Raw genomic sequence first — 13,876 nt, forward strand, 5'->3', positions numbered from 1 at the left:
GAGTATTCACACTAATTTATTTTAGAAACGTCAAGTATCCGGAGGACGTCAGAGAAATCCAGAGGCGCTCGATAATACAAAAGAGAGACTCCAAGCACCTCCGAGTCGAGGTAAGCCTCTCCCCCTTTATAGAATTTATCGAGTCTCTCGCCCATGTCAAAAACAACTGGCTAACAACAATAAGCTACCATAACAGATAGAAACTAGAAAGTATGTTTTATTCGAAAAACTCGTTGAAAATACGTTGATGGAACGTAAATATCCAAAATAAAGAAAAGTAAATATCCAAAATAGCGCGTGGAAAATTAAATCTGTAGGATTGTTAACAATTTTTTCAGATTTGGCCATGATCGACCTTTTTTGGATATAGATGTGAAACTCGAATTTTTACAGATTTTTTTGAAATTCGGATCAATGGCAAAATTTATATATTCGTGCATTGGATTTTTATCCCAACAAAATTTCGTCATATCTCTTTGAAAAAACATACTTTTAATCTTCCAAGGCCTGCTTCATTATCAGGTAGATTAGGATCTCAACGTACATTGGTAAATTGATGACTCCCGCATTTAATTTTCTCATAAAAAACACCGTCATTTCTATTTAGAAAAACACAATTTATATCATTCAAAACATTATTAAATTTAGTTGGGAGAATTAATAACATGATACATTTATGAGTGTAAAAACAGGGCAATATTGTTAAATCAACGCCTAGAGGCATTATACTATTCATGTGATATCCACAATCTTATTTATTATGTTTTTTTTTAAATGTATGTGGGCTGAATTATGGAAGCGTTTCAAACTACGACAAATTGCTATGTCGATACAGAAAAACTTTTACGTTAGAAGGACAAACGGGCCCTCATTTGATATGCCCCCGATTCCGAGGTGTACACGACTTGTTATCCGGTCCATTTCGTGTATAAGAATGGGTACTCAAGTTAATCTGCAATAGTAGATTAAAAAACGCCCAGCAGTTTTGAATTAGTCCAGCAATCCCCTTATATCTAATACTAGTTTAAATCTACAGATGTCGGATCGGTGTGGTGTACCAGACTTTGAGTGAAGGTGCGAAAGGTATACAATTTCAAAACAAAATGCATGCGAGTACTCTCAATAGTAGACCTCTGAGTCCCACTTTGGCTATATAGACCGCCGCTTGATAGCACATCAAAGAGTATATTATTAATTTGTCTCGGCCGTTTATTATCAATATTTGTTCTGTCGTCTCGTCTTGTGATGTAAGATATTAAAGTACTTCATCTTTTCTTTTGATTTATTACCCTAGGTAAAGGATGGTTTCACAAAATAAGGCCAAGAGTTAATGAATCCTTGTTTGCTTAAAATATATATCAAACCAAAGTTTTGAATCCGAAATTTGGATAAAATCAGGCTGTAGTATTGCTAATTGAATTTTTCTATACTCTAAATTACATTATATTATTAGCTGGGGATTTAAAGTTGTTCGTATGCTTTAATTCTACTGGCTAAGTGGTTGACTGCAACGTCTCAATATCATCACAATGCTATTTACCTATATAGTTGTGACATTACAATACGTAATTTGATGTAAGTAAGTAAGAAGTAAGTAAGTAAGTATAGTTGTGGCATTACAATACGTAATTTGATGTAAGTATGGATGGATATACGACCCCAACTGTGTTTTGAATAGCCTCCTCCGTAAAATTCTTAAACAGGCTGCTCTGTTTGACACCAGTTAGATACTTAGGGCAGCTGAGTACACTCCAATTTATATTTTAATCTTTAGCTCAGAGCTCTATATTTTAAATTAAGCAAACATAAGACAACTAACATTCTATTCATTTTAAGTTGAATGTAAAGTTATAATAACTTTTGTGAAAATTAAAAAAACTCTTTTTTCAAAGACAATTATGTGACTAAACAAAAAGCAGAACAAAGACACATAAAATAAGACGTAATTGAAAACAAAAATCTTTTTATAAATAAATCAATTTGTGCGCTCTAGACATAAAACGGCGAATCCATTAGAGAACTGTTCAAACATAGAGACAATCTGATTCATATCCCAATATGAAAATTCAAGTGAATCAATTTGAGCGTTTGGGCACAAAAGTTATGCAAAGACAATGTGATCCATTTAAAAACGAAGATGAATGAACTTTTGTCACTGCTAGGGCTCAGAAAAAGGACATAACATCGGACTTTTTTTGTAATAATTTATCAACTCGTGTCCTGTAGACATAAAAGCGACTCCATTAGACAAATTGGCAAACATATGGACAATGTAATTCTTATTCCTAAATCGCGTTTATCAGTAATATTCATCGATCCGATCTAGGAATGAATAAACATTAGATTCACGTATTAGCTCTTATTGGGATTTCCGCTAGAAAAGCATTGGCAAATATAACGCTATTCAATTGTAAGGATTTGAATGACCAACTGAATACATTTAAATTTTACATTAGTCACAAACAGAATTATATTGCGAATATTTGGGCGCAACCAGCGTTAGAAAAACGATTAAATTTGCCCGAAATCAAATTTTAATACTTCACCATCCCATACATGATTTGAATAACCTAATTCCATGATTAGCAAAGGATGAGACGAGTTGCTAAGTGCGCCACAAAAATTAACTTCAAAGGCATGAAGTACACATTACCGATCACAAAATTGAGTTTAATTCAAAAGCCGTATTTTTGTGTAAGTAGGCCGTGAGTTGTTTTCCCGGAGCTCCAGAAGTATGTGCACCAAGATGGTGCACAACCTGAACATAGTATGTGTACTAGGTTAGGGTTCAGGTTGTGCGCCATCTTGGTGCACATACTTCGGGAGCGCCGTTCAATCTGATAATTTGGCGTCACAGTAACAAAAAGTTTGGGAACCGCTGAACTACTTCATAGAGCTTGGCTTCCATATAAATTATAGACAGCATGTAGAACTGCCATACGGAAGAACGGTTGATTTTGTTGGCAAAACCAGTTTAATCTCACGTCAATAGAGAAAAGGGGAACGTTTCTATATATTTCGTTTCTTGAATATCGCTCTGATTAGACGGCGGCAATTTTTATTTGAAATAAAAAAATACGTAATCACTATTAATAGAGTTTGGCTTACAGTGTGTTTAAATTTAATATTAATGTGGGAAATTTTAATTCTTTTCGTGGACGACTGTCTTAATTATAACAAATAGGCAAATAATAATACGTAATCCCTATAAAATATATTGTTTATCAGAAAATGTATATTAGATATTTGGGTGTTGCAAATATCAATTTATACCTAAAAGTATAAAAAGTCAATTAAGGTAAAAGAAAATGACAAAAAGCGCGTAGGAAAAATCGGGTATTTCGTCAGAACTCATTTCTATATAAAAAAGAGAAGCATGTTCGGACAATTGATATCATAAACCTCTTAATTAGACGTTCACGCTAAAACTATAGCACTAAAACCCAGAATGGTCGCCAACAATAGAATTATGTCATTTCTAAAACATAATATTTACAAGAAAATGGACATTTTGTACCTTTTGTGTCGCAAAAACACATTAACATCGACGCCATAGAACTATCCATTAAAGAAAAACAAACATATGGCTGATACAAAGAGGATGGCCAAATAAGCATTATAGTGTGGGTTGTTAAGCGGAGGTATTGTATAAAAGAGACCGCTAAATTGGTGTTTTTAAATGAAAAAAAAAAATGAAGTCAGAGAACTCGGGAACGCGTCCGAGCATTTCGAACTTTACTATGTTAGATATACTGCAGGCGAGAGTATTTTTCAGAATGTAAATAATTATAAGTTAAATACCAAGGTCACTCAAATCAGCGCTTCCGTAGTATGTGAACCAAGATGGCGGACACCGAAGCATAGCATGTGTACCAAGTTAGAGTTAGGTCATAATTTTATTCCAATTTTCCTTATTTTTGTTCTATTACGAGTTCGGGGACTAGCCAAGTGACTCCCGTAGTTTTTGTATCAGAAATTATGGCCCAACCCTAACCCGGTACACATACTACGTTCCGGCGTAGTTATCTTGATTCACATACTGTGGGAGTACCTCCAAATCAACTGGTACTAGAATAAGTATCATGCAAAGCACAACGTATCAAACATTGCGTAGACGCAGTAGGTTTTATGGTTTTTACGGCATGTTCGCAAAGTATTGGTAAATACCCATAAAAATGTTTGCCCCTGAGATCATAAAAGTAAGACAACGCTAGGGGTTTGTAAATATTGATTATTGGGCAACGTGTGTACACGGTGTCCTGACAGTTTAGAACACGGGTCGGCAACCTTTTGTCGCTCGCGAGCCAAAATTGAAGGTTGCAAGTCTTGGCGGAACGCCATATTTTTAGACAGTTAAAAAACGAACAGATGGCTGATTAAACACAATTTTTTCACAGATCAGAAGTATAAATTAAGAAGACTGCTACAACTCTTGAACACAACTTAGTCGTCTCGATAAAACAAAAAATGTTACAAATGACGTGTAATGTAACACTTTTTGTCGCATCACGGTTGATAGGTTTTCGAAATCAGGCGGCATGCTGGATGAAGCCAAGATCAAAACATTTCCCCCCCTGGTTTACAATGTCGGCTCATCCAAAACTCAAGTCGAGTCTATCACTAAATTAGCCACTACCACAAGTCCAGGTTATTCCATAAATGTATCGGTCACTCATGCCACGTCGAGCATTTTAATAAATGAAGATCGAGTGCAACTCAGACAACCCCCCTTTATTCTAGAAAAGTATGTGCAGGGCGTGTTTAACATCCGTAATAGTTTGCGCTTTACTTTGATATTATTTTCTTTATAAACATTCGAAAACTTGGCAAAGATATCTTATTCATTTACCACCCAGCTGTGCATGTTTTAAAATTAATGAACCTACTATCGACCTCTCTCTATTATCATCCTATTATTCGATTACTCTTATACTACACTAGTAATCCGTATGGAACCCAGTCAATATTGTTTGTATTAACCCCCGATCCCCAGATGGACATCGACATGGATTATATTGTCCAGTTACATCGCTAAACGAAGCACCGGTCAATAAATGTACTCTATTATGATGTGCGTTGTTTACTCTGCCAGAACAGCGTTGTTTTGTTGATATTTTGGAATATTTGCTTCGACTTAGATACTGCATAAGCAGACACTTTAATATTAAAAGTACTGAATTTGGAAAAACCGCATTTTGTCGGTAGGTACGCAACTAGGATCTTTTGTACAAATCCTTTGCCAAAAAACATCCCCGCCGACGCTTAAATCCCAACTGGATCATTACTATTTTGTTGATTATAAACGTGTCGGGGGTGTTTTTCTCAATTCTCACATTTTTGCATTTTTTGATATAAACATGAAAATCTTATCCTATTAGAAACAGCATTATTATATAGTTCATTAAACCCTGTCCCTCGCGTGGGTTTTACGAAAGTAAACACTGAGTAATCCTCGTTCCACCATATGTAAATACACGCTTCGTAATATCGAGTATTTGCTTTTCATAATTGATATTAATTTATAGAGACACTTCAATGGGATCATGATAAGTACTATTTGTAAGCATAGACTTAAGAGTTTTATACGGTGACCAGCGTCCTTTTGCGGGTTGACTGAATTAGTTTCAAGTGGACAAACGATCAAATATTTAAGGAAGTGGTTCCCAAACCGCGGCCCAGTTGCGGCCCGCGTAACAATTCAATATGGCCCGTCGAACTGGGTTGAAATAGTTTACCACTTTTTTTTTTGTGGGCGGATAACGCTAATTGTTACATCATCATTACAATTTAAGCACGTGTATATTCGTAACAATTCAATTGCATCAGTATCTTAATTATACGTAACGGTTCAGGTATTGGCTTCTTGAGGGCGCTCCCATTTTCCGTAACGCAAATATCGTCGCGTTTCTAAATTTTTGCCCCCAGTCAATCAAGTTCGGGAACCCCTGACTCAAGGTATAAATATGATAATTTGAAATGGACTACGTTGCGGCCAATATTATCTGAATATATGCAAAGAGTTACTTTTATTTTGATATGATTGGAATTATTCCGATTCGGCCTTTCCTACTGATGCTTGGCGAGATTGGGCACATACGTCATAGCCATACTTTATCCATATGCGATAGACTGGATGTTATAATATTGGAATGAAGCGCCCAATAATATTTTAAAACAGTAAATTTTTTATTCAGAGTCATCCAAAATGATTGAAATTAAATTTTTTAATTTTAGTTTATATTTTCAATTCGTATTGATTATCTTCGCAGACTAATTAGTAATTCCTAATGAAAATTCAACGCAATTAAACTGCAAAAAATAAATAAAATGTCGGAAATGTTTACGGCATTAGCAGGGGTTGTCAGCCATCCCGGAATCGTTGTCAACATTGGCCCAAAACAATTAGGAACATGGTAGTGCAACTAAACGTGTTTCAGGGGTGTAGCCAAGGATTTTCAAAAGGGGGTCTGAAAGTTTTAGACCAGTGGGGGGAACAGGCGGCCCGCGGGCCACAACCCGGCCCGTCAAGACAATAGGTGTGGCCCTTGTCAACACTCAGATATTTTCCCACTAAGCATCAAATTTTACCCTGGCAGTTTATATTTAAAAAAGCGCATACACGGGTTAAAATCCATAATTTTAAGGCCATTTTGCCTTTATTACTGTAAGACTAAGCTATATAGCCTTTTTGTGGTGAAATTTTTTCAATTCATTGTGTACCCGAAAGATATTGAATTTTTTGAATGGCCCGGCTAGATGTCAGAAGTTGGTTATATGGCCCGCCGACAAAAAATATTGCACACTCCTGTTTAGTCCGTAACTGCTTGCGGGTCCGGCAGAAGGCCAAAAAACGTGGATTTTTTAAAGTCAATAATCTTGCTAAAAAGCCGTAAAATGAATCGTGTGAACGACCTTATTCACTCTTTGTTATTAACGAGACCTAAATCAAATATTGACCGATTCCAACGGCGTCAAACTTTCATTAACTAGCGAGTATGAAATATTTATTACCGTAAAAAACAAAGCTTCGGTGCTTGGTATGGAAAAATGTTTTAAATATTGCCAACTTTAAGACAATGAATAGCGTTGTTACCAGTCTGATTCATAGTAAAGCGTTTCGACGATTCTAATCATGCAAACTTTATTAGAGAAAATAATGGCAACAGAAAAAAACATTTTATCATTTTACATGGAATGAACGATGTATTTTAGCCAATGTTTCTGTTACATCAGGCCTAGACTCTTTCCAGCTGGATATTTTATAGCAATGTCCATTGCTATGGCCGATAGACCAAAAACAATATAGGAGAGTAAAAACAAGTACAAATACCGAAATACTTATTCCCTATCTTGGCTTGGTTTCGAGTTTGTTAGAAATTTTCCAGCACTTTCTGTGCTCAGGAAAGCCATTATTCAAACCCAAAGCTTAGTTTAGAATTATGATATTAATGTTACCTATATTATAATCGCACAATTAGGGCGTACAGTTCATTTGCTTAATGGCGGACGTATTAAATCAAAATCCGTATCTTATCTCATCCGGGAATGACAGAATTAATTCTGCATTTTATGGATGAGTGAACAAATTAGTCAGTATATAATCGATCCACATTCATATTTGTTAACTAATGTAAATATGAAATATTGAATATTTAAGATGTCTAATTTAGATGGAGAATCAGAACTGTTCTTTCCTGTAACAACCTAAATAATTCGGGTTAGAGTCCCATTCTAAGTGATTCAAGAATCTTGCCGCGCAATAACGAAAATATAGTTCTGACTGTTTTTGCAACAAGATTTTTGGATCAATTTGAATTTCAAAGTACTGGAACGGTGGCCTAGCGCAAAAGTGAGAAAGGCTTTTAGAACAGGGGCCAAAACTTTTGCTCACCTAAACTGGCATGCCATGTAAGTGTGACGCAAAAAGTTACAATGGTTTTAGTTTGGTTATGGCAACATCCGACGGCCGAGATTAAATTACTCAACGGGCCAAATTGGGCCCGAGAGCCATAGTTTGGCTATGTCAGGGCCCCAGCGAGTAAAGCATCGGGCATAACTATGTTTGCATAGCAAGTTGAGATGGCGGCAACACCCCCCTGTTTGCCGGGCTTGGTCCGAAGAAGGACCATACATAAATCAAAAATAAGATACAATTCTCGTAAAAACATTCCGATAGGCTAAGCTAATGGAAAATGTCATGATTTCTCAATTACAATTTTTGTATTTCTTTGCTATCATTTTGTTTAGTTTCCTTAAGAATATTTACAGTTTTCTATACAATAAATAAATTTTTAAAACGCCACAAAGCTATATCCAGCTACCTGCTCTTGAATATTTTATTATTTAACATGTTCGAAGATTTTATCTCGGGTTTCTGAATGTGGAAACTATGCACAAACTGAAACTGTTAAATATTTTATATGGGTCGACTTTAAGGTCAAAAAACCTCAAGAACTAAAATATGGTTATTTAAAATTTGCTTAAAACATTTTATATTTTTCGAAGAAAAAAAATTCTGCTGATATTGTAAAGCACTAAATTTTTTGTAATTCTACCCGGCTTGACCATCACTTAAAAAAAATATGTAACGAGCCAGTATAGCTTGCCCGGGGCCTAGTTTTGAGCAGAGTTGTTTAAAAATCACTAAACTAACGTCTATTTAAGTGCAATGTGCGTTTTCCGAAGCTGGTTTACGTATCTGCTTCAATTTATTGCATTCTGTTATTTTATTGATATAATTTTCACAATATGACAGTGCTCTTCAATCTTTTTGTTATTGTGGAACCCCTGATATAATTCTTCAATTTTTATGGAACCCCAATTAACAACATTAAAATAAAACACGAAATACTCGTAACACGAAATATTTGAAATTCAACAACGAAACAGAAGGATAGTAACAAGCGTGAAATTCAATGACTAGGTTGTTTTTGTATTTTCTTTGCAATCTTCTTGAATTCTCATACTCATGTCTACACTTTTGAAACAACTTCGCAACGACGCATCAACATGCTGAAGCAAGAAATGATTCCCCCTAAAAAAACGCGGAACCCCTAAGGAACCTTATAAACTGACAGAACCCCAATGCATGCATTGCGGAACCCCTGTTGAAGAGCACTGCCATATGACGTCATATGGTGAAACGGTTTATATATTTGCTCAATTTTATTCATATAGTGTTCCACCATATGACGTCATAGGTTGAATTGTTTTATGGATTTGCTTAATTTCATTCAAATAATTTTTTACCATATGACGTCATATGGTGAAATGGCTTTGTATATTTGCTTAATTTCATTCATATAGTTTTCCACCATATGACGTCATAGGTTGAATTGTTTTATGTATTTGCTTAATTTTATTCAGAAAATTATTCACCATATGACGTCATATGGTGAAATGGCTTTGTGTATTTGCTTAATTTCATTCATATAATATCTCACCAACGGCGCCATCTTTGATTTCATTTATATATTACTTTTCTATATTTGATATTTGAACAGATTTTCCTCAAAAGAACTTAATTAATATAAATTTTACAAAACATTTTGTAAGTAAAATTAAGGGTTACCGAGCAACGACCGTGCCGTGGCTTCCAAGATAGAACATTTTTTTCATATGAAGGCAAAAAATGGAATGAATACATTTTAATTAAGATTATGTCGTCTTCAAAAAACTTTTTGGAGGAATTAATTAGGGAATAGTATTGTGAAGGAATGGAACATTTGTTGATGGAAATGCCATATACACAAGTTGCATGGTATTATAAATTGGTCAGTTCAGAGATGGCCATTCAAATGGGAATGGCGACTATATACCTATCCCTATTCCTAACCTACTTCCAATGTATAATCCCATTCACCCTCTACAAAGAAAGCCATTCAAATTGAGTATATGACCATATATCCATCAATATCCTAACCCGCTGTATATATGACATCCCAACATGCCTTTAAAGAAGAAGACTATTCAGACATGAATTGGGAGCATATAACCACGCCTATTGCCAAATTTTCATATAATACTGATTTGTGATTGGATAGATTGGGTTTCTGAGCCACGCCCCCCAACTTTTCATCAAAATTTGTACTGTCTATAATTCAAGCTAAGACACCGAAGTTTGTGGCCGCATCAGGTCATCAGGTGTGGCCGCATCAGGCGGGCAATATTGAATTACTCAACGAGCCGGATTTCGCCCATGTCATGTCTATATAGTTAAAACTATAAAGGTATTTGTACTCACATTTGACATGGGCCCAACATATTCCCAAGATAAACAGTTGTAAAATCCATTTTGTATTCTTTTTCATTCTGTATATCACGTGATCACAATTATCATTTATTAATTTTCTTCATCAATAACTATCGACCTTATATCATTTATTATTTATCTATTTTCTGGAAATGTAAAATAGTAAATGAATTAGACGGTAGATCAATTTCCCTAGCTTTACTGATTACCACCGCAAACACCTCGAGTGTAAAGAAAATTATAATAAAAAACACAAGATTTTTAAGATTTTAAACCAAAAAACTATCAAACAATAAACAATATCAAAATAAACATCGATTTCTAAGAAGTCGCCATTTCCCTTTCAACGGGTCCATATGTTAATTAAAGACAACGAAAATTACATCGTTAGCACGCGAATGTTAATTGCTCAATTAGCAAGGTGCTACTTAAAACGCTTGTTCTTTTAATTATACTTTTAGGAATACACGTGAAATGAATTATCTTTCGATATAAATTGGAAAGGGTTTATCATAACGAAGATTTAATAAAATTTGGAGATTTATAGAAATATTCTCTATGCGTTTATTATTTGTCTGACAAAATTTGAAATTATCCGAGAAAAGCGAGTTTTACCGATATTGGCTTTGTTTTAGAATAGTGGTCTCCAAACCGCGACCCGCGGACCAATTATGGGTTGCGTAACGATTTAATATTGCCCACCGAACTTAAGTAAAATAATTTATCACTTTGTTTTTTTTTGTGCGTTCTAGATACCGCGAATTGTTACGTCATCATTACAGTTTAAGCATGTGCATATTTGTAACAATTGCAGTATACCGGTACCAGTATCGACCTTTTGCGGGCGTTCCGTTCTCTCGGTCCGCGAATATCGTCACGCTGCTTTAAACGGTTCAATATATAATTGTATTTTTTCAATTTCTTCACTATGTTCCTCACCCCATTGTCTGATTTCGCAGATTTCTCAAATTCGTGAATCTACAAAATACTAATGCAGACTCTTTAAAATTACTCTGAATAGCTGACTATATTTTTGTCACAGGTTAAAAATACGAGTCGAGGTCTTGACAGTTCCAATTTTTTGTCAGGTGTTTTTAAGTTGCATTGGACATTGTCCCAATAACATTGTATTTTGCTTGCAAATCCGCAAACTTTTTGGAATACTAATGCAGACTTCGGAGCTATCAGATGTGTGCCAATATAGAGATAACTAATTTTGTTCGCCTACTTTACATCGAGTTGTATTACGGAACTGAAATCTGTGAGCAGGGGGTATATTCACTTGGCTAACACAGACATTCCTCGAACTTATAATAAATCTAAAATAAGGAAAATCGGAATGAAATTAAGGCCTAACCCTAATCTGGTGCATATACTACGGGAGTACCGACTTCGAAGCCTCACTTAATTAGCGAAGAAATTACTATATAATTGTTTGAACGGTATACTTGAAAGAAAATGTTAATTGACATATAGGTTTATACAGAAGATTGATTCGAAGGTCGATTTGTAAAACCATAAATGATTTGAATATTGGTTTCCTGAAGTTTTGAGACAGATTTGTCGCCGACAAGAAAAAACGGGTCTTCGAGAAATATTATATACATACAATATAAATATAAGTTATTTGATAAATACGCTGGGCAAAAAGCCCCGGTCCATAAAAAAGTCACTGAATAAGCCCTCCATTTACAGATGCATTTATAAAATATTTTATATCGATACGTTGAGCAAGGCCCTATAAAAGTAGTCACTGAAAAAGTCGGCTTGTATGAGATGTTTTATATACACTATATTCTTATAAAGTATTCTGTCTATCTACGCTGCGGAGAAGGCTAAAAACAAGTATGAAAACTTCGATTTCCAAAGCTTTTTCCAACCCTTTAGCTTTAAGTTTTATTATATATGTGCTAACCCAGATCATACAATTGAGAATCTCGACTTTTAAATCCAAATACATCTTCACACAACTCATCTATCACAACCCAGATCTAACTCGGGTTTTTACACTAACGATGCTTCGATTTTGTTTCCGTATTTCAGGTTTTTGCAAAAAAAAGTTTTCTTCCATATAATTGCTCTCACGAATCTGATTATCAAAGCTTACTATTATAATTTGCCTAAAGTTATATACAGGTTGTCCAAAAATTAGCCAATTTTATAGTATTAATATTTGTAAGTTTGGTAAATTTTATTATATGATAAATGAGAACTACAAGAACAACAAGAACTTAATAAACAAAGACAAAAAATTTTTAATTGGTAATACTATAATGATTAGGCGAAATTTTTTTGGCACTCCGTGTATATTCTATCCCAGAACATACCATTAATCCCACTTCATATACCTATTCTAACTATCAGTCCGCGCATGCTTAACGAAAAAAATCCGTGATCTAATATAATTGCCCTTCTGACCCGCTCGCGTCAATACAACATGTACAACTAACTGTACATTATAACAAATGACCGATACCATAGATCATTGAATCCCTGAGGGGATGTAGGCTCATTATTACGTCATTTTATGCATGAGTAGATAAGTACAAATCGATACAAATTCTAACAGACAATCTTCAAGTGTGCTGGAAGGACGTTTCATAATGGATGTTGAATATCGATTTGAATAAAAATATTGACGGGATTGAAAAATCTTGCTACACGCTTTGCTAATTATATTTTTGTGATGTATCGCTTTGCAATGTAAGAATGTGGTGCTGGGTAGAAAAGCCGCAAAATTGACTCGCCAGGCAAGTTCAGGTTCGAAAACACTAAGTCAAGTGTCACACACAATTACGTCTCACGGGGAGTAAGCCCTTACAAAAATATATTTGTGTTAGTGTGCATTTCTTGAATAATTATTGTCATTCCTGCTACAGCATTCTAGCATTATACACACCCGGATCTACAAGCCCAAAAGCATATAGAGAAAGAATATGTATTTAATCTCGCTTATCTATTACCATTTACCTAACAGTACATTATCGATTATAATAATGTACTAATTGCCTTGACTGACTGCAAAATAAATTTAGAAAACTGGTATACAACAGGGGGTTGCAACCTGCGGCCCGCGGGCCAAATGCGGCCCTCAAAGAAAAATTGTTTGGCCCGCGGAGAAGTACTAATTTTAAATGAGGTGCGGCCCGCGAAAAGAGTTTTTAATTTGATTTGGTACGTACGAGTAACTCTAATGCCTTTGCGTTGCGAAGCCTATACTTGGGCACAATGTATTATCTATGCCTATGGCTTTACAATGCCTCAACAGCCAGCTTGTAAAAACAACGCATGTCACAATATCATTAATCAAAAGTTGTGCCTGCAACTACTAGATAGCCTTTGTTAAATAAAGTTGCCCCACGAGGTTTCACTCAGTTATTTCTATCTGGCCTGTATTGAAGGTTGCACACGCCTGGTATACAACACTATATTTATATAACAAAATCATTATCGTGACTACAGTAAGCCAAAACGTAAGGCCGTGTATTATAAAATTGAATGTTCGATTCTGAAACGGTTCTAATCCACAAGAATCTTTGTTAAATCGCTATGCGCGCACTTTAAGCCAAAACGAACGGCCGAATGACGCCAGTAATTAGTGTTATCGCGAATAAAACTCGGTTA

General features: G+C 35.1%; 1 protein-coding gene across 4 annotated transcripts in view; it reads right to left on the minus strand.

Moving 5' to 3' along the window:
• The window catches only part of LOC120337597 (adhesion G protein-coupled receptor L1-like), a 59,034-nt gene extending 48,640 nt beyond the window's left edge, over window positions 1-10,394 (minus strand). For all 4 annotated transcript variants that reach the window (XM_039405435.2, XM_078116817.1, XM_078116816.1 and 1 more), the window contains exon 1: window positions 10,244-10,394. In XM_039405435.2, the coding sequence (XP_039261369.2) occupies window positions 10,244-10,310 (67 nt within the window). In that variant the 5' untranslated portion in view covers window positions 10,311-10,394. The remainder of the gene's footprint in view (window positions 1-10,243) is intronic.
• Between the last annotated feature and the right edge of the window lie 3,482 nt (window positions 10,395-13,876).

This window comes from Styela clava, chromosome 10 (genome assembly GCF_964204865.1).
Source record: "Styela clava chromosome 10, kaStyClav1.hap1.2, whole genome shotgun sequence".
NCBI classification, from domain to species: domain Eukaryota; kingdom Metazoa; phylum Chordata; class Ascidiacea; order Stolidobranchia; family Styelidae; genus Styela; species Styela clava.